Here is a 20837-nt window from a genome sequence, read left to right as displayed (position 1 = left end):
ATAGACAATGTAATCAGGAGATGTATACAGTTCCATTTTTTTTTTTTTTTAAATTTTTTATTACTTTTTTTGCAACAAACAAACAAAAAGAAAATACATTATTACACCCTTGTGCTATACATAAAAGGAAGATTTGGGTCTTCGGATATATCCTCATGATTGCCAAAATCCACGTTCTCGAGGTACAGGTACTGAAGCGTCCAATGTTCCAAGCGCAAAGTCCACAAATGGTTTCCAAGTCTTCCAGAAAATATCTTCTTTATACACCCCACTTCTAATTTTAATATCACATGTCATTTTATCATTTAAAGCTAATTTCCACATTTCAGAATTCCACTCTTCTATTCTAAAAATCACATCTAGTTTCCAATATCTAGCTATTATAATTCTACCTATTATAATCATAATTCTAATCAATTCTTTTCATATTTTGTTAATTCTATTTCCTTAATTACCAACAATAATATAGTTTCCACTCTCAATGTTATTACTTTCCCCATCATTTCAAATATCATTTTCTCCAATTGTTGCCAAAACTTTTAACCTTATCACAATTATACCACATATGTTCATAAGTCCCCAATTCCATCTCACATCTCCAACATTTTTACTAATTTTTTATCCATTTGTGACAATCTTACTGAGTCAAATACCATTTCAAACAACTTTATAATTGTGCTCTTTAATCCTTATAGATAAAGTTTTCATAATTCTACTCTTCCAATTCACATTCCAATCTGACTCTGGTATTTCAATATTAAGATCTTTTTCCCAATTTGTCCTCATCACTCTTTGTAATTTTTCATCAGAATTTATAATCTTATAAACCCTGCTAACGAGTCCCTTTAGCCCAATTTCATCTTTCATAATCCGAGATACTAAATATTCAAATTCAGTTTCACATCTATTTATCGAATAATTTTCCCTTAGTTTTTTTGTCCATTTTTCTATCTGTATTTTTTCAAACCAACTTAACCCTAATTTTTCAATAATTTCTTTATTCCTCCTTTCATTTTCCATAACTTTTATCCAATCTCTAATAATTTCTATATTTTCCTCTTTAATCACTTCATTACGTTTTATATTATTTTTAATTGGCCAAATTCCAATTGTCTCCCCCAAAAAGATTATATCCGGAATTAAAATTTTAACAAATTTATTCCACATTTTACTTAATCCCTTTAACCAATAACTTCTACTTACACATTTTAAATTTGCTTTATCTAAAACCACCTTGATCCAAATTTCTCTATATCCTTAACTCTAAGTCTCTCCAATAGTTATCTTCACCTTTAATATTTTTACCACTATCCGGATACCATACGCACAGTAATAATTAAATAATTTGGGGATTCCTAATCCACCTTCCTTTTGATTTTGATACCACGTTTTCTTCACTAATCTAGGTCTTTTGCCACCATTGCAAAATTTATCCAGTTTTTTCTGATATCCTTCAATATCTTTCTCTGTCAAATTTAGTGGTAGCATCTCGAATAAAAAGTTGAACTTAGGCAGCAACATCATCTTACACATTGCAATTCTACCAAACCAAGACAATTTTAAAATTTTATATTTATCTATCTTCTTCTCAATTTCGTTAATCACCACATCATAATTAAGTTTTTTCAATTCTTTAACCTTAAGTGAAAGCACTATACCCAAATATTTCAATGTGTTTTTAATCCTTATCCCAAATTGCTCTTGCATATTCTCAGACTCATTACCATTACTATCCATCAATAATTCTGACTTTGACCAATTTACTTTCAATCCTGTCATTTCCTCAAATTCTATCAAATGCTTATATATCTTTTTCAGATCTTTCTCTACATTTTTCAAAATAATTAAAGTATCATCCATACAAATTTATCTTATACCCTTATATCCTTCTAATTCTTCATCTTTTCTATCATTTTGTCAATATTTCCATAGCCAATAAAAATAATGTTGGGGACAGGGACATCCTTGTCACGTCCCAGCTTCTAATTTTATCTCTTCAGTTAATATTCCATTCACCTTCACTCTTGCACTGCTCTTTTGGTACAATTTTGAAATAACATGTATAAACTTATTACCAAAGCCTAAAGCCTCCACAATTACTTTAATAGTTTCCCATTGTACAGAATCAAAAGCTTTAAAAATATCCAATGATACTATACCAATTTTATCACCATTATATTCAGCTACATCTATAATATTTAATACTCTTCTAACAATATCACTCATGTATCTACCCTTCACAAAACCTACTTGATTATAACTTATATATCTATCTATAAATCTATTTAATCTATTACTTATAATAGCAGTAAATATCTTTGCATCCTGATTAATTAAAGAAATGGGCCGATAGGACTCAATCCTTTCTAAATCTTTATCTGGTTTAGGAATTAGGGATATCACCGTTCTATTCCATGACGAAGGTACTTCCCACCATGTAATATTCCATTGAATAATTTTGCAGTCTTGGTATTATTAATTCTTTAAATTCTTTATAAAACTCAACAGGTAATCCATCCTCACCTGGAGCTTTCCCTAATTTTAATTTTTGTATTATTCCATTAATCTCATCTTGTGTTATATCTTCTTCCATCAATTCCTTATATGTTTGATCAATTTTCACCACATACTTTTCTAAATAGCTTTGCAATTTTCCCGATTAATTGGTTTCTTTGAATATAGATTCTGAAAAAGTTTCTAACCACTTCACATTTCTCTAATTTTTATAACATCTTATACCTCTATCATCTATCAAAACTCCAATTTCTCTCTTCTCTTTTATCTTTCGCCATCTTTGCCAATAATTTAGAATTTCTATTACTAAATTCAAAAATTCCTATTTAAAATCTCAAATTTCTTTTACTAACTCTGTATCTTCTTCTATCATTTTATTTCTTAACATATTAAGCTCCTGAAGAATTTTTTTCTTTAGTAAGCAAAATTGATTTTCCAATTCTTTAATCTGATTTTTATCTCTTTCCATTTTAATTTTATAATTTTTATATTTCCTACTTGATAATTTGATACTCTCCTCTAAACACCGCTTTCATCGCATCCCAAACAATTTCAAATTTAACCTCCCGTTATCATTTAATCTCCAACTTTCCTCCAATTTTTAAGTATCCATTTTTATCCTTTTCATTTTATACAATTTCTCGTCATATCTCCAATAGCTTCTTTTTCTCAAAATTAAAATCTAAGTCCACCATAACTTCTGCATGATCAGAATCTTTAAATTCCCACATCTACCTTATCCACATTATTCAACAAATCTTTAGAAAGAAAAATATAATCAATTCTAGAATATGTATTATATATCTTAGAGAAAAAGTGTATACTCTCTCAATTCCTTTAACCTCTCTCCACACATCAACCACGCCGTTTGAAGCATCCACATATTTAAAATCCCCATTTTATTTGCTCCTCCACAGCGGGTGGGATTAGTACTGTCTATTTTATCTCTGATTAATTAAAATCCCCAGCCACAATTACTTTCCTACACTTTCATTCTCCAAAATTTTGTTATTTTTCAAGAAATTCTCTTTGTTTTCATTCGGTAAATATAAATTAACAAGTGTCACTTTTTCCTCATTAAGATTTCCAACAATTATTACATATCTTCCATCTTCATCCAAAATTACCTTATGTTTTCAAAGTACACCCTATCTGATATCAGTGTTGCAACTCCTCTAGCTTTTGAAGTTCCAAATGCTTTTCATATATTTGCATACCTTTTATATACATTCTATTTGAATCTTCAGATTTCTGATGGGTTTCTTGTAAAAATAAAATGTCTGGTAAATCCTTTTAATCTTAAGCTCCAATCTTCTTCTTTTAATCTGATTCCTGTACCCTTCACATTCCATGACATTATTTTTATAACTCCCATTTAAAATATAAATTTTTAATCCTATCCCGCATCTTCCTTTCTGTGCCCCCACCACCCGACATTAAACTACCATATAAACAACAATAAGAAAACAGAAAAAAACAAAACAAACAAACAATAAAGTACAAACAATCTTCTTCCCCACATCCTCATCGGTTTCGCCTCTATAAAGAGAATGGGGAGAGGGACGTGCCAATGCCCGGCCACTTCTTTCGGGCTGTCTATTTAAATTCATCACTCAAAAAAAGATAGCGATGACCGCATTCAGCTTCATATTTTCCAAGACTCTTATCTGCTTCTTCTCCTACTGTATCCTCACGACTCTTCTTCTGTTCAACCAACACAGGTGATATTTCTTTCCTCTTTAACCCTTTAGAGTCTTGCCCTCCAATAGCCCCTTTTTCTTCTTCTGAGATTGGTGTCTCACGTATGTTCCACCCATCTGAAGCATTTGATCTTTTATCTCCATTAAATCCTCCATCTCAATCAGTCCAAGCTCCGTAAATATAATAATGCATCTATATCTGGGGTGATTGTACGCATCCTTCCTTTATAAAAAATTTCAATTGTTGTGGTGGCCTCAATTGTATTTAATTCCATTATCTCTCAAAACTTTTGTAATTGGTTTTAAAAAATCTCCATGCCCTTTCTTCTCTTGATATATCCGGGAAGACTTGAATAGTCTTCCTTCAAACTCAAAGCATCTCCCAACTCTCTTAACTTGGCCATAACTTCCAACTTATCACCAAGATTTGCGAACCTGACAAGCACATTCCTGTTAGAACCATTTTGCCTTCTATATCCAATTCTAAAAACACTTGCCAGGTCTGCTATTGTGAACGTAAGTTGCGTATCCAAATCATTAATCCATTTCAAAACCCGCTGTTTCAATTTATCCTCCCTTTCTTCCGAGATTCCTCTGATAACAAAATTATATTTCCTCATCTCTTCTTCCAAAAGACAAATTCTCTTATCTTGCTGCTCATTTTTATAAAATATTTTGCCAATTTGCCGATCTACTTTTGCCTCATGCACATGCAGCTGCTCCATTTCATCTTTAATCATTATCATTTCCTCTTTTTGTTTAGCAAAGTTATCATTCATCTCTTCCTTCAGATTTTGCATTTCGGATGTCAGTTTCAATGTCAAATTATCTATACGCTCTGATAGTCCTGCTATTTTTTCCCCAATTTTATTTAAAGCTGCAGCAATTTGCTGCGTTTCTGAAAGTTGTTGAGTCATTTTAAAAAAAAAACCAAAAAATTTCTCAAACTAGGATTCCAATTTTTCAAAGAGTCTTAGTGAAAATCAAAGGACAGCAGTCAAACCAATTTTACAGAGGGTCTTAATGAAGATCAAGGGACGACAATCTTTTAATTGAAGCGAAACGGCTTATTTGCACTCGTTAGTAGCTTATCAGTAACTTATGAGTCATATTCACTCCACAAAGAAACACAATTACCTCACAGCTTAATCAGCGCCATTTTTTCTCCACGTCGGCAGAGAAGAAAAAAAAAACAAACCAGCTTGGACTTCAAAACAAAGTCCTTTTTTTGTTTTCTGTAATATAAACAAGCTATTAATTTCCTCTCAAAAGAAAAATAATAATAATAAAAAAGAAATTATCCACCTAATAAAATCTTCTTCTTCAGCCAGTCAGTCCAGCACAAAAGATCGATCTCTTCAATTAAAATTCTTCTCATTAGCAAATTCAGTCTTTGATATTCCCTCCTTAGCCTCCTTAGCCTCAGCATTTAACACAGAACACGATAATTATAATAAGGAAAGCAAAAGACAGCAGTTTATTCCAAACTCATCGTGTTTGCCAGTTCGGTCATCCCACGCAGTAAAAACTCCTTAATTCAAGCAGTTTCAGATGACCTACCAGTTTTAAATTCAGTCTGCTGGGCTATTAACACTTCCACTTCATGATTTATTAACTTTCATCCATAACGGTGCATTCCAAACAGCATTAATCCTCATAAATCTTCATTATTAAGCCCTGTGAAGTGAAGGAAAGGTCCTTACCCCACCACGGTCATGGCCACGCCCCCTACAGTTCCATTTTTTAAAGTCAGATTATATTTATATATTTCCAGCAGGTTCCAACAGGTTCTGGAGATCCGGTAGCGGAAATTTTGAGTAGTTTGGAGAACTGGCAAATACCGCCTCTGGCTGGCCCCAGAGTGGGGTGGGAATGGAGATTTTGCAATATCCTTCCCCCAGGAGTGGGGAGGGAATGGAGATTTTGTAGTATCCTTCCCCCAGGAGTGGGGAGTGAATGGAGATTTTGCAGTATCTTTCCCCTGGAGTGGGGTGGGAATGGAGATTTTGCAGTATTCTTCCCCTGCCACACCCACCAAGCCACACTATGCCCACCAAGCCACACCCACAGAAACAGTAGTAAAAAAAATTGGATTTCATCACTGATTTTTAGGATGTTTTTTTTTATTATTATTATTTATTTATTTTTGTCACATTATAAACAAGCACATATATTGAAAGGAAACAAATAGGACAGGAACGGTAGGCACTTTTGTGCACTTATGCATGCCCCTTATAGTCCTCTTAGGAATGGGGTGACGTCAATAGTAGACAGTTTTTGGTTAAAACTTTTGGGAGTTTGAGAAGAGACCACAGAGTCAGGTAGTGTATTCCAAGCATTAACAACTCTGTTACAAAAGTCATTTTTTCTGCAATCAAGATTGAAGTGGTTAACATTAAGTTTGAATCTATTGTTTGCTCTTGTATTATTGCTATTGAAGCTGAAGTAGTCTTTAACAGGAAGGACATTGCAATAGATGATTTATTCAATGTGAGTAAATTCTTAACATTTAATTCATATTCTTAATAGGCCAATTTCTAGGCCTATTTTTGTCGGTTGGTTGGTTTTTAAGCAAGAGAAATATGATGCTGTAAATTGTTGTCATGTCTTCAAGTTTCAATTTGGAGGACTCCCAGTTTTGAAGTAGACTTCATGCTACATTCCATCACTATGGCTTAGATAGATATCAATGCAGGGGTGAAATCCAACAGGTTCTGACAGGTTCTGGAGAACCGGTAGCAGAAATTTTGAGCAGTTCGGAGAACTGGTAGTGGAAATTTTGAGTAGTTTGGAGAACCAGCAAATACCACCTCTGGCTAGCACCAGAGTGGGGTGGGAATGGAATTTTTGCAGTATCCTCCCCCGCCGCGCCCACCAAGCCACACCCACAGAACCTGTAGTAAAAAAAAATGAATTCCACTACTGAGTATATTGCTCCAAACATTTTCAGGAAATGTTTGGAAAATGACAGGGAGGAGGGGAGAACAATCATCAGATTAGGTCAGGATTGTACAATTCCAGGATCAAATATTCAGAAAAAATAATAGGAGGGATGGACAGAGAGAAGAGGAGAGACACGCATATCTCTTGACAGAGACACAAATGAAGAGAACAAGAGACAAAGGAGCAGATAAATGCATATCTCTGGGGTGGCAGGAAAAGAACAAATAGCAAAAAAGGCATAAGAAATTACGAATGAAAAAGCTACATGACTCCAGAAAGACAATGAAAGCCACAGAATGAGGAAACAATAATCCAACTGGTCATGGTTTTCTATCATGTGCATGTTTATATAGCAGTGGTGAAATCCATTTTTTTTTAACTACCGGTTCTGTGGGCGTGGCTTGTGGGCATGGTGTGGCTTGGTGGATATGGCTTGGGTGTGGCAGGGGAAGGATACTGCAAAATCTCCATTCCCACCCCATTCCAGGGGAAGGATATTGCAAAATCTCCGTTCCCACCCCAATTTGGGGTCAGCCAGAGGTGGTATTTGCCCATTCTCCGAACTACTCAAAATTTCCGCTACCGGTTCTCTAGAACCTGTCAGAACCTGCTGGATTTCACCTCTGGTTTATACGTATGGTGTGGAGATTAAAGCGCCTGACTAGAAACCGCGAGACTGTGAGTTCCAGAATTGTCTTGGCATGAATCCAGCTGCATGATCTTGGAATTGAAGGCGCTAATATGGTAAATCTGCCACCTATCTGCCCTTCTCAATTTCAGGAAGGGAAAAGAAATTGTTTCCTCTTCGTTTCTTTCTTTGTGATTTAAGTACAGTCAGTTAGGATAGAGTTCACCAGAGACATTTTTCTATAGTAAAAGAAAGGATAGTCCTATATTCATCTCAGCCACTCAGTTAAGTATAAGAATATATACTCCTCTCATGTGCTTTTCTTTTAAATTCTTCTCTCTGGAAAAAGAAAATAATAATAGAAAAATCTCTCTCACTGAAAATGGTTTGGTTTTTTTCCTGCACAAACCTAAGCGAGACTTTCTCTGTGCAAACACCTACTTTGTCACTCAGATCTGTAGTCTGCTCACCGCTGTTGAATATTCTCTGTATTTTGTTTAAAATACACCTTACCCCACCCGCTCAAAAAAAAAAAAAAAGATTTTTCTCTGTATTTATTTCACCTCTGGTGAACATAGATATTATAAAATCTGCAAAACTGCTTTCTCAGAGAGTTGGTGAGAACTCGGTATCATTTATATGTTTTATGCATGGAAGCTTCTGGAAAGTTTAAAATTCGGAGTGCCACAAACTGCTGGAAACTCTACCCCTCTTTGATCAGTTACTTCTGGCTCTCCAACAACTGCATCATAAAAACACTCATGGCACATATCATTTATTATCATACTTATTGCTGAGAAGTGCTCAGATTATCAAAAAAAAAAAGGGTAAACTTTTTTCAGCAAATTGCTCAACTTTTGCAAATATTTGTGTGGTAAAGAAGAAGGTTTCTTGAATAACCAATTGCTTACTTTTTTAATGCAAGATAATATATATATTGGTGGGAAGGTAACAGTGTTCCATGCGCCTTTGGCATTTAGTCATGCCGGCCACATGACCACAGAGACGTCTTTGGACAGCATTAGCTTTTCGGCTTTGAAAGGGAGATGAGCTCCACCCCCTAGAGTCGGGAATGATTAGCACATATGTGCAAGGAGAACCTTTATCTTTACTTTTATATATATATATATATATATATATATATATATATATATATATATATATATATATATATATATATATATATATATATATATATATATATATATTTGTTTTCTGAGGTTTTCACGGGTGTTTGTATATAGGTCTTTGGTTGTTCGGGTTTCTCCGTGTAAATTGGAAGTGTCTTGGCGACGTTTCGACGAAGACTTATTCGTCATCTTCAGGCTTCAGCCGTGCTTCTGGGAGCAATGTGTGATCGCAGCTGTTTCTTCCTTTTAACTGCTAGTGGGGTTTGAACTGATTGGGTGGGAGCTTGGCTGTGCTCTGATTGGATGGGGTTTTCTGTGCTCTGATTGGCTGGGGTGTGTCCTGTGTTGGTGGGGCTTGGTTGTGCTCAGTCTAGTCTGTGCTGCAGGGGATTTGAGCTGGTGAGCTGCATAGCTGTTGTTTGGCTTTGTGGTCGTGCTACATCTTCATAGTGGGTGTCAGTCTGCTGCATGAATGGATTGAGGGTTTGAAATGGCTAATGTTGCAGCTGCGGTCTGGTTTCTGGTCCTTGGTCGTGCTTCATGATCAGTGTGGGTTTGGGTCTGCTTTCTGGGTGGATGTGCGGTGGTGACATCCTGTGTGGACCTTGTGAGTGTGGGTCTGGTGTCATTCCTCGTGTTAGGGACTCGTTTGTCAATAAGGGCGGGTTTCCAAATGGCTGGTAGGCGGAGGTGTCATCTCGTTTGTTCATGCTGTGTGGGCGTTTTCTATCTCAATGGCTTCTCTGATTATTCTGTTGTTAAAGTGTTCAGTTTTGGCGATAGTTCTGGTCTTTTTAAAGTCAATATCATGTCCTGTGACTTTAAAGTGTTGGACCAGGGAAGAAGTTGGTTCCTCTTTTTTGAATAAGTTCTTGTGTTCTTCAATGCGTGCACTTATTCTTCTGTTGGTTTGTCCAATGTATGTGGTGGGGCAGGCGGTGCATGGGATTTCATATACTCCTTGATTTTCTAACTCAATTTTGTCTTTGGGGTTTCTTAGGATGGTGGATATTTTTCTGTTTGTGCAGAATGCTGTCTTGATGTTGTGTTTGTGGAGGATCTTGCTGATTCTGTCTGTGGTGCCTTTTATATATGGGAGGAGGGCTGTGCCGTTTTCTTGTTCTCTGTCTTGGATTTTAGTGGGGGGTTCTTTTTGGATTAGCTTGGTAATCTTATTTCTTTGGAATCCATTGGATGTTAGTACGTTAGTGAGAGTGTCTAGTTCGGGTTTTAGGTGTTGTTCATCAGCTAAGCTAAGGTGTAATCAGCTAAGGTGTTGTTCATCAGCTAATCTCCAGAACAAAATGCAGAACATATATATATGTCTTGCATTAAAAAAAATAAACAATTAGTTATTTAGGAAACCTATATATATATATTCAAGAAATCTATATTATAGTTGTGTTGCAGTGGGATGTACAGAAAACAAATTTAATAAATTACTAAATAAGTAAGTAAGTAAGAAAATAAATTCCCTAATACCAGCAGGAGACTAAATTTTATGTCAAAAGTTGTCTTTCAAAGAAGATTGAAGTACATCGTATGTACATTTTGAGTAGTCAGAGCTTCTAACTCAACAATGTCATTCATCAGGAGGAAAAGTCTCTCTTATTTCTTGCAATTTTAAGTATCTGTGTATTCATCTGAAATTTAAAGAGGGTGTTTATATAGAAGGAAAGAAGGGAGGGAGGGAGGGAAGGACAAATTCCTAAGTATAAAATACTAAGAAATAAATAAAATGTAGCAATACTCACACACACACACACACACACACACACACACACACACGTAAGAAGCCATGAAAGAAATAATATTGCCTGAACCATTCAAAAGAAGAGCAGACATAAGACATAACATTGTAGGGAGCATTGAAGGGCCCTTTGAATCTAAAGAGTTCCACAATATTGTTTCCTGCAGCATAGTTCCTGACTGACAGTATTAAAAACGCTGATTCTATTCAAGAGCATATCTATATGTATGCAAAGAGAGATTAAGAGAGAAAACATCTTCATAGACATCTTGTGCATTAGAAACATCACACCCTCTGCACATTGAACTCCTCCTGTGTATTTAAAACCTCCTGCTCCCCAAGTGAAACTTTTAAATCCAGAGATAAGGGGGGGAAATGATTCTGACCTAATTCCCTGTTAACTCTAAAGACAGATTGCAATGTTGCTTGCATGGTCTCACATGATGAAAATGGTAAGTTTTCTTGTTCTGTTTTTAAGGATCAACTATGCAAAGATAGGGCACTTTTATCTTAAAAGAATCAACCGTATCTTTCACTCATCCCTTATCTGTTGTCATTCTCAGCCAAATCTAGAATCTAAACATGTGAAGCTACATTTTCCCCTCATTTAGTACTACAAAATCTCCTCCCTTCCCTTTGCTTCCTTGTTAGTTCTTCTTCTCCCTTTGATTTTAAAGCCTTCAGGCAAGGACTCTAACTTTTTTTTTTCCAAGACCTTGTTTGCTAAAAATGGCACATGAACCTGCTTTGAACCATGTTATTGTGGTTGATCTAGCCTAATATATAACCTAAGCCCTGAAGGCTACACAGCGCTTCCCAGAGTCTTGTGGGAACTGCCACAGAGTTTCACAATTGTTACCAAATGGTAAATATTAATGTGAGAGAAATACACAGAGAGTCCTTAGCCCAAAAAGTTCTAGAATCTACTTTGAGGGGCACTCCAAGGCTAGGAGAAAAAACATATTTCATGGCACTCCTTGAGAAGATAGATTTAGAATGAGAATATGGATTAGAGCATTGGATTAAAACTGGGCATATTCTGATGCTCAGCCACAAACTTGAGCCGGACTATAAAACTGAGTTATTGCAGAAAGTCCATAAATGGGGGAAAATCTTGAACCCAGCCTTAAACTCTTTAAAAGGTAAAGGTAAAGGTTCCCCTCACACATATGTGCTAGTCGTTCCCAACTCTAGGGGGCAGTGCTCATCTCCGTTTCAAAGCCGAAGAGCCAGCGCTGTCCAAAGACGTCTCCGTGGTCATGTGGCCGGCATGACTCAATGCCAAAGGCGCACAGAACGCTGTTCCCTTCCCACTAAAGATGGTCCCTATTTTTCTACTTGCATTTTTTACGTGCTTTCAAACTGCTAGGTTGGTAGAAGCTCTTTACTGAGATATAAATGAAACTAATTACTAAAAAAAAAATATCATTTCAAACTGGAAATGTCAGAGATTAAAAACATAGTCCCTTGGGTGCAAAGCACATATTTTCTCAGTAACCTTTCCTTGACTACATCTGTGTTTAAGTTGGTAAATTGGTTTATTTTTGTAATCAAACGTGATAACCTAAGAACGCCATAAAATTCAATAAAATAATAAATAGTTTCTCTGTGCACACAACTTTTTTGCCTCCATAAAAGTACCACAACTGAGGTTTTATGACTGTAAAAATAATTTGCAATTCACAAACACGACCAAAATGACTTCCTGTTCTTCATAAAGCAGACTGTTTAACTACAATGAGCTGTTTGCTTTTTTTCCACTTACCGCCTTAGTTGCCTCAACAAAATTTATAAATGTCGTTCTTTCATTTTAATGTTTCTATTTTGTCAGTCCTTTGGGTGGAAGAGTGAGAAATGACTCACCTGTTTATGCTCTACAAATTGACTAATGTTAGCAGCCATCCACCTACACATTATATTTAAATGCAGGACACAAAACAGAATTAGGGTAGCATTCTTCTTTTCTCATTTCACATATGAAAGTCAGTTGACATTCCGAAGCACTTACCTGTGTGTGGCTCAACTGAAAAATAAGGTTGTCCTTCCAAAATACTGTAGACTAGCTTGGCACTGTTCCCATAAACAGGATCATCTGCGTCGGTGGCTGTCACTTTAGTAACGTAAGTACCTAAGGACAAAAAGAAACAATATTGGATTTTGTTCAAGGCTCTGAAATATGTGTCTCCCAAATATCAGTGCCATTATAACTTTGAATAGTCACTGAACAAAAGGTTGTAAGTTGTGGGCTACTTGGAATCAGGAAAGCAAAATAGAAATGAACGAACAGAACAAAACATTTGTGTTCAGATGCAATAAACAATAAACGTCTCACTTCAATAAACAATAGAGACACGATAAATGTCTCACTGCAAATGAAGAGAACTATGGAATCTCTCAGTAAAACAATGATGTGAACCAGTGGTGGGTTTCAAATTTTTTTACTACCGGTTCTGTGGGTGTGGTTTGGTGGGTGTGGCATGGTTTGGTGGGCAGGGCAGGGGAAGGATACTGTAAAATCTCCATTCCCACCCCACTCCAGGGGAAGGTTACTGCAAAATCCCCATTTTTGCCTGATCAGCTGGGACTTGGGAGGCAGAGAATAGATGGGGGAGGGGCCAGTCAGAATTTTTACTACCGATTCTCTGAATTACTCAAAATTTCCACTACCAGTTCTTCAGAAGTGGTGAGAACCTGCTACAACCCGCCTCTGATATGACCAAACTAAGAAAGCAACCAAGAAACCAGGAAAGAATGATAAAGGCTTGGGGATGGTCTCCAAACTCCCCAGATCTGAATATCTCAAATATGCAAATCCTGTAAGGATATGTAAGAATGTTTCTTTTTTTAAAATAATAATAATAATAATTTTTATTAAACAATTTGTCTTTAAAAACAACCCCCAAAAAATCACACATGTATAAAAACAAGACATATCAAGACACAACGTATTAAACATTACATAACATTAATGGTAATTTTACAGCATTTCGTATCGACTTACTTATTTTGCTATTGTAGTTCTCTATTCTATCATTTCTATTTATTACTCAATAGTAGGATAATCACATTACTCCAATACACACACACACACACACACACACACACATTTATTGTTATCTACGCATTTATATTTGTTTATATTTTATATATATATTATATTTGTTTATATTTATGTTTATAAAATCATGGCATCCGTCCCTTTCAATTCCTGGCAGATAGATGGGGAAGAAATGGAGGCAGTGACAGATTTTATTTTTCTGGGCTCCAAGATCACCGCAGATGGGGACTGCAGCCAAGAAATTAAAAGGCGCTTGCTCCTGGGGAGGAAAGCTATGGCAAATCTAGACAGCGTACTAAAAAGCAGAGACATCACCCTGCCAACAAAAGTGCGTATAGTCAAAGCTATGGTTTTCTCAGTTGCAATGGATCGCTGTGAAGGTTGGACCATAAGAAAGGCTGAGCGCCACAGAATTGAGGCCTTTGAACTCTGGTGCTGGAGAAGACTCCTGCGAGTCCCTTGGACTGCAAGGCGAACAAACAAGTCAGTTCTAGAGGAGATCAACCCTGACTGTTCTTTAAAGGCCAGATCCTGAAGATGAAACTGAAATACTTTGGCCACCTAATGAGAAAGAAGGACTCACTGGAGAAGAGCCAAATGCTGGGAAAGATTGAGGACAAAAGAAGAAAGGGACGACAGAGAACGAGGTGGCTGGATGGAGTCACTGAAGCAGTAGGCATGAGTTTAAATGGACTCCAGAGGATGGTAGAGGACAGGAAGGCCTGGAGGAATGTTGTCCATGGGGTCGCGATGGGTCGGACACGACTTCACAACTATCAACAAATTTAATGTTGTTCAGTTACTTTAAGTTTCATCAATATTAAGTTAAACATTTCTTGTTCTGATTTCTATTTTTGAGACAAATGTACATTTTATTTCATATTTCATAATATTCGAATGCACTCTCTCTCTTTCAACTCCATAGTCATTTTATACATCTCTGCGCATTCTAGAATTTTCCTAATTACTGTTTTGTCTGAGGGCACATTTTTTGGTTTCCAATTTTTTGCAAATGTGATTCTTGCTGCAGTAAGTATGTGCAATATAATGTATTGAAGGTTTTTGTTCATTTTCGGGTCCAGTATGCCTAATAAAAACAATTCAGGTTTCAAATCTATTTTTTGCTTCGTAATTTCTTCCAACCATTTTTGAATTTGACACCAATACTTCCTTGTGATGGGGCACGTTCACCACATGTGGTAGAATGTTCCGGATTTATGGTTGCATTTCCAACAATTAGGTGATAAATTTGGATACATCTTAGTCTATCTTGCTGGTGGCAAATGCCAGCTATAAAACACCTGTAAGAATGTTTCTAATCTGGAAGTATGCTTCAAGGAAGAAGGTAGGGAGAGGGAATCCAAATTAGTATTAAAATATTTAAGCTGGGTACAGGAAATGTTTTGAAGTCATCATTTCTGTCGAAGGAAGAGTTGTAAATAATTCCCAAATTGGAGAAGAAGAATCTAGTTTGTGGTTTTCTTCCATGCTGTCTTGAAAAATAGATTTAACTCAAGTTAGGCAAAATAAAGGGGGGAAAAAACTCATCAGCTGTCAAAATAGAAACAAATAAATCCACACCCGTACCTCCCAAGCCATTAGAAGCTCAAAGATGAATATAATTCTTCCAGTAATCATACTAATAGAATAAGAAAGCAGGATGACCTTTTACCTGGAAGATAAAAAGTCTTTCTTAATATCATACCAATGTGGTCCTGTAACATAGTAAATATTGTATTTATCTTGTTTCAATGGTGGTGGATTCAGTATTAAATGTTTATCCTTGTGCACAGATGCAAGCATTGATCGATTTAATTAGATTTATTAGGCTTCACATGTCTCCTATCTCAAGGAGCTCTTTTGCACTGAAGCAATAACACACACATGCTTGATGCTTCCATTAGAATTGTCCAAGACAGGGCCAAGCTGCCTTGATCATGGGGGTCCCCTTGCTTCACAAAAAAAAAAGTGGTTTCTGGACATGTGGTACGTGAGTCCAGAAACCACATTTGACAGGCAAAGCAAAGCACAGCGTTCACTTTGCTCTGCCAATTAGAAGCTGTGTGTTGTGACACTTTTCAAAAGGGTTTCGCTATCTGCTTTGATCAATGGGAAAGTGTCCCTTTGAGGCTTTCGGCAGCCCTAATATTTATGTGCCATCCTTTGGGTTTTGGTTTTTTGTTTTTTTTTAAATCCACCGCATATACAACATTAAGGTTCTATATCCTAAAATGTTAATTCAACGATATAAATAAAATATTTTAAAGCCACACTCCCTTCCACAGTCAAAGGGCTAATCTGAAAGAGGCATCAAAATTTTAAAAGCGGGCGGTAATCACCATTTGCAGCTCCGCAGAGCACATTGAACAGTTTTGGAATTAAAATGAGAAAGCCTTTTGCATCGGTTCGTCAAGCCCTACAATACAGATAAAATCAAAAAAAAAAAAGTTTCTTCCCTGAATATCTGAAGAATTAGACAGACAAAGCAACAACCAGGGCAGATTTAGAGCAGCAGAAATCTAAGTGGATCTGTACAAATCTCGACAGATCCCAAAACAATATTGCTCGAAAAGCAAAATAGAATAGAATAGAATAGAATAGAATAGAATAGAATAGAATAGAATAGAATAGAATAGAATAGAATAGAATAGAATAGAATTCTTTATTGGCCAAGTGTGATTGGACACACAAGGAATTTGTCTTGGTGCATATGCTCTCAGCATACATAAAAGAAAAGATACGTTCATCAAGAATTCTAACGTACAACACTATATGAGAGTCATAGGGTGCAAATAAACAATCAGGAAATAATCAATATCAATATAAATAATAAGGATTACCAGCAACAAAGATACAGTCATGCAGTCATAAGTGGAAGGAGATGGGTAATGGGAACAATGAGAAGATTAAGAGTAGTGCAGATTTAGTAAATAGTTTGACAGTGTTGAGGGAATTATTTGTTTAGCAGAGTGATGGCATTCGGGGAAAAACTGTTCTTGTGTCTAGTTGTTCTGTGTGCAGTGCTCTATAGCGTCATTTTGAGGGTAGAAGTTGAAACAGTTTATGTCCAGGATGTGAGGGGGTCTATAAATATTTTCACAGCCCTCTTTTTGACTCGTGCAGTATACAGGTCCTCAATGGAAGGCAGGTTAGTAGCAAAATCTGAATTGTTTTTATTAGGTATAATATCAGAAAAACATGATAAGAAAAGTATGTATTTAATATTACATGTCTTAATGAGCATTACATGTCTTAACAAGGATTATTTTCGCACAATATTGGAAAAGTGAAGATATACCATGAGATGAAGAAATAGTGAAGAAGATAGTAGATTCTGCAGAAATGGATAGATTGACATTGAAAATTAAATGGAAAGAGGATGTAGGATATTATCAAACATGATATTTATTTTTACCAGTGGTTGGAAAAAACGAATTGAGATTAAGAATGTAATTTGTATTGTTAAGCAAATTAAAATACCCAGACAACACGATGTTTATTAAGCCCTAAAAAATGTATTTAATAGAAAATCAACAAAAGGAAAAAAAAAAGAAAAGCAGGACAAAATGAAAAAGCAACTAACACAATCAGGGTAGTAAGTTACCAAACAAATAAATCTGCTGCAGAGGTGGTATTCAGCAGGTTCTGACCAGTTCTGGAGAACTGATAGCAGAAATTTTGAGTAGTTAGGAGAACCAGTAAATACCACTTCTGACCGGCCCCGCCCACATCTATTCTCTGCCTCCCGAGTCCCAGCTGATCAAGAGGAAATGGGGATTTTGCAGTATCCTTCCCTTGGAATGGGGTGGGAATGGAGATTTTACAGTATCCTTCCCCTGTCACGCCTACCAAGCCACGTCCACCAAGCCATGCCATGCCATGTCTAGCAAGCCACGACCACAGAACCAATAGTAAAAAAAAATGCTGAATCCCACCACTGAATCTGCTGGAATATCATGATTAAAATTTTGTCTCTACTGAGAACCACTGTACAATTGAAAATGATAGCATCTAAAATAGGGATCTTGGAACACTGGTAACTTTGTTTTGGCGAAGGCAATCTCTGTTTTGGCTTTAATTCTGAAGTGACCAAATGGCAACGATGACCATCATATATGGATATTTGATAATATTTCAAGGTGGACGGCAAACCATACAACAAAAATACAACAATAAACATTAAAGCTTAAATTATGATCAAAGAAATGAAGCTGTACTATAACTTTAAATGCAGAAAGCATAACAAGCCATTCACAAAACGCGACATATGATTAAAAAAATTAATCAATTAATCATGTATTAAGAACAGAATCAAATGCAACGGACTCCCTCTTTCTCCACTGCAAAGGAATATTAGCACCTGGAACAGAAAATTATTGGTAAATCTGATAGCTAAATCTGGTAGCCAAATCTGAGAAAGGCAAATCACAATGATATGGGAATGGACTGGGCATCCCAAAAGCCAAATGTATTTAAAAGCAATGGGCCTCTGGTGGCTCAGCAGACTAAGTCTGTCTGTTATTAACACAGCTGCTTGCAATTACTGCAAGTTCAAGTCCCACCAGGCCCAAGGTTGACTCAGCCTTCCATCCTTTATAAGGTAGGTAAAATGAGGACCCAGATTGTTGGGGGCAATAAAAGTTGACTTTGTATATAATATACAAATGGATGAAGACTATTGCTTAACACAATGTAAGCCGCCCTGAGTCTTCGGAGAAGGGCGGAATATACATTCAAATAAAAAAATAATTTAAAAAAAGCAATGCAATTTCAAATAAATACCTTTCAGGTAAAAATTTCTAACACAGGTAACACGACATATTAAAAATCCTAATAGAGTATAGAAATTGTATCAATTTAAAAACCTGAACCAAACTAATTACTAGCACAAAAATCAATGCTAGCAAAAGAACAGAAAATACAATCATGCTCCTAAGAAGAGAAGACATTCTAAATAATAATAACAATAACAACAGCAAAACAACAACAATATTGAAAGAATATCTGAAGAACAGGGAAGAAGATGCACTAGTACAAATAGTTCTTGACTTACAACAGATCGTTGAGTGACTGAAGTTACAACGTCACTAAAAAAAGGGACTTATGATCATTTTTCACACTTACGATCGTTTATCACAGCCACGACCATTGCAGCATCCCCATGGTCACATGATCAAAATTTGGATGCTTGGCAATTGGTTCATATTTATGATGGCTGTATCCCAAGGTCACGTGATCACCTCTTGCATCCTTCTGACAAGCAAAGTCAATGGGGAAGCCAGATTCACTTAAGAACCATGTTACTAACTTAACAACTGCAACGATTCACTTAACAACGGTGGCAAGAAAGGTCATAAAATGGGGCAAAAGTCACTTAACAATCATCTCACTTAGCAACAGAAGTAGAATAGAATAGAAAATAGACATGGCAAGGCAAAGTTATCACATGGCGAGTACATAAATAAGATAGCCTGGACAAGCAGATGATAACAAGACCTAAGAGCAGCAAATTTGAATGAAGAGACAAAGGACCTAATTCTGGTCGCACAAGACCAAGCCTTAAGAACAAATGCATAAAAAAAACCAGAAAAGCAACAGCCAGAAAATGTTACCTCTGTAAAGAAGCTGAAGAAACAGTGGAACATATAAGTTAGCTGCGGCAAGAAGATTGCACAGCCCGACTGCAGCCAATAGCATGACAAAGTAGCAACAATGGTGCATTGGAAGATCTGTCAGAAATACTGTTGGTTGGGCAACTACCAGTCAGGCAATAAAGGAAGGATTAAACAGGGAAGTAGCTTTGAGTTATTGCCCAGCTTCAAGAGACTTACGACTGACCCCCTCCTCCAAGTTCCATAGAATATTGTCTGTCTGTTCCCAAGACAAATCAGTCTCAGGAGATACTTGTATTATAAAGGTAAAGGTTTCCCTTGCTCATATGTGCTAGTTGTTCCCGACTATAGGGGGTGATGCTCATCTCCGTTTCAAAGCCAAAGAGCCAGTGCTGTCCGAAGACAGCTCCCTGGCCATGTGGCCGGCATGACTAAATGCCAAAGGCGCACGGAACACTGTTACTTTCCCACCAAAAGTGGTCCCCATTTTTCTACTTGCATTTTTTACATGCTTTCGAACTGCTAGGCTGGCAGAAGCCGGGACAAGCAATGGGAGCTCACCCCATTATGTAGCACTAGAGATTTGAACTGCTGAACTGCCAACCTTTCAATCAACAAGCTCAGCATCTTAGCCACTGAGCCACCACATCCTTTCATTCTTGTATTATAGTATTATTGTTGTTGTTGTTGTTGTATTGTATTGTATTGTATTATACCTCATCCCTTCATTCTTATATTATAGTAGAATGCAATAAATTAGTTGAGTTCAACCCTTCACATGTCATCTGGTTGTTTATGCCCGATATCATTTGCCTGCAAGCAAGAACTGATGGAACCATTAAACAGATAAAGTAGTAGAAAATTAAGCAGCTTTGGGCCTTTAGAATTCAAGCAGATAAGGACCTTCCACATAATTCCCCAGACTTAACAATTGTTGACAAGAAATAAAAAAAAAGTTTGGAGAGTGGACACTGCAGTATCTCAAGACAGGAGAACAGAAATGAAAGAAAAATTAGAGAAAAATATTCAAAATACAAAGACTTGCAAATAATAGCAGAACAACCGTAATTAAAGAAAGCAAAGGTAGTGCCAGGAGCAATTGGCAGCTTGAGTGCAATTCCAAAACATCTGGAGAACCATTTGAACATTGTTGGCATTGACAAAATCACCATCAGTCAATTACAAATTACACCTGTACTTGGAACAGCTTACATCTTGCAACAGTACCTTTAATACCATTAAATAGCAACATCTGCCTATCTGAAATCATTGGAAGTGCTTAGAAAGGACTTTAGGTAGATAAAAATGCCAAATCCACAACTGGCTGACTGTGCAACTGATCATAATCTTAATAAAAGTTGGAAAAGAGGGAGGGAGGGAGGATGTGTGTGTGTGTGTGTGTGTGTGTAGGTCTTGGCATATTCGGGTCTTTTCCCATGTAAGGTTGAGAGTATCTTGGCGATGTTTCGACGAGGTCTCACTCATCATCTTCAGGCTGGTGC

The 20837-nt window shown here is 36.5% G+C and overlaps 1 protein-coding gene across 1 annotated transcript in view; it reads right to left on the bottom strand.

Annotated features, from left to right (window-relative positions):
* The window catches only part of CDH8 (cadherin 8), a 307900-nt gene that overhangs the window by 140640 nt on the left and 146423 nt on the right, over nt 1-20837 (bottom strand). The window contains exon 4 of the mRNA XM_058155277.1: nt 12674-12793. Coding sequence (XP_058011260.1) covers nt 12674-12793 — 120 coding nt within the window. The remainder of the gene's footprint in view (nt 1-12673; nt 12794-20837) is intronic.

Source organism: Ahaetulla prasina, chromosome 12 (genome assembly GCF_028640845.1).
Source record: "Ahaetulla prasina isolate Xishuangbanna chromosome 12, ASM2864084v1, whole genome shotgun sequence".
Classification (NCBI taxonomy): Eukaryota; Metazoa; Chordata; class Lepidosauria; order Squamata; family Colubridae; genus Ahaetulla; species Ahaetulla prasina.
This window is presented reverse-complemented; position numbering and strand designations above follow the sequence as displayed.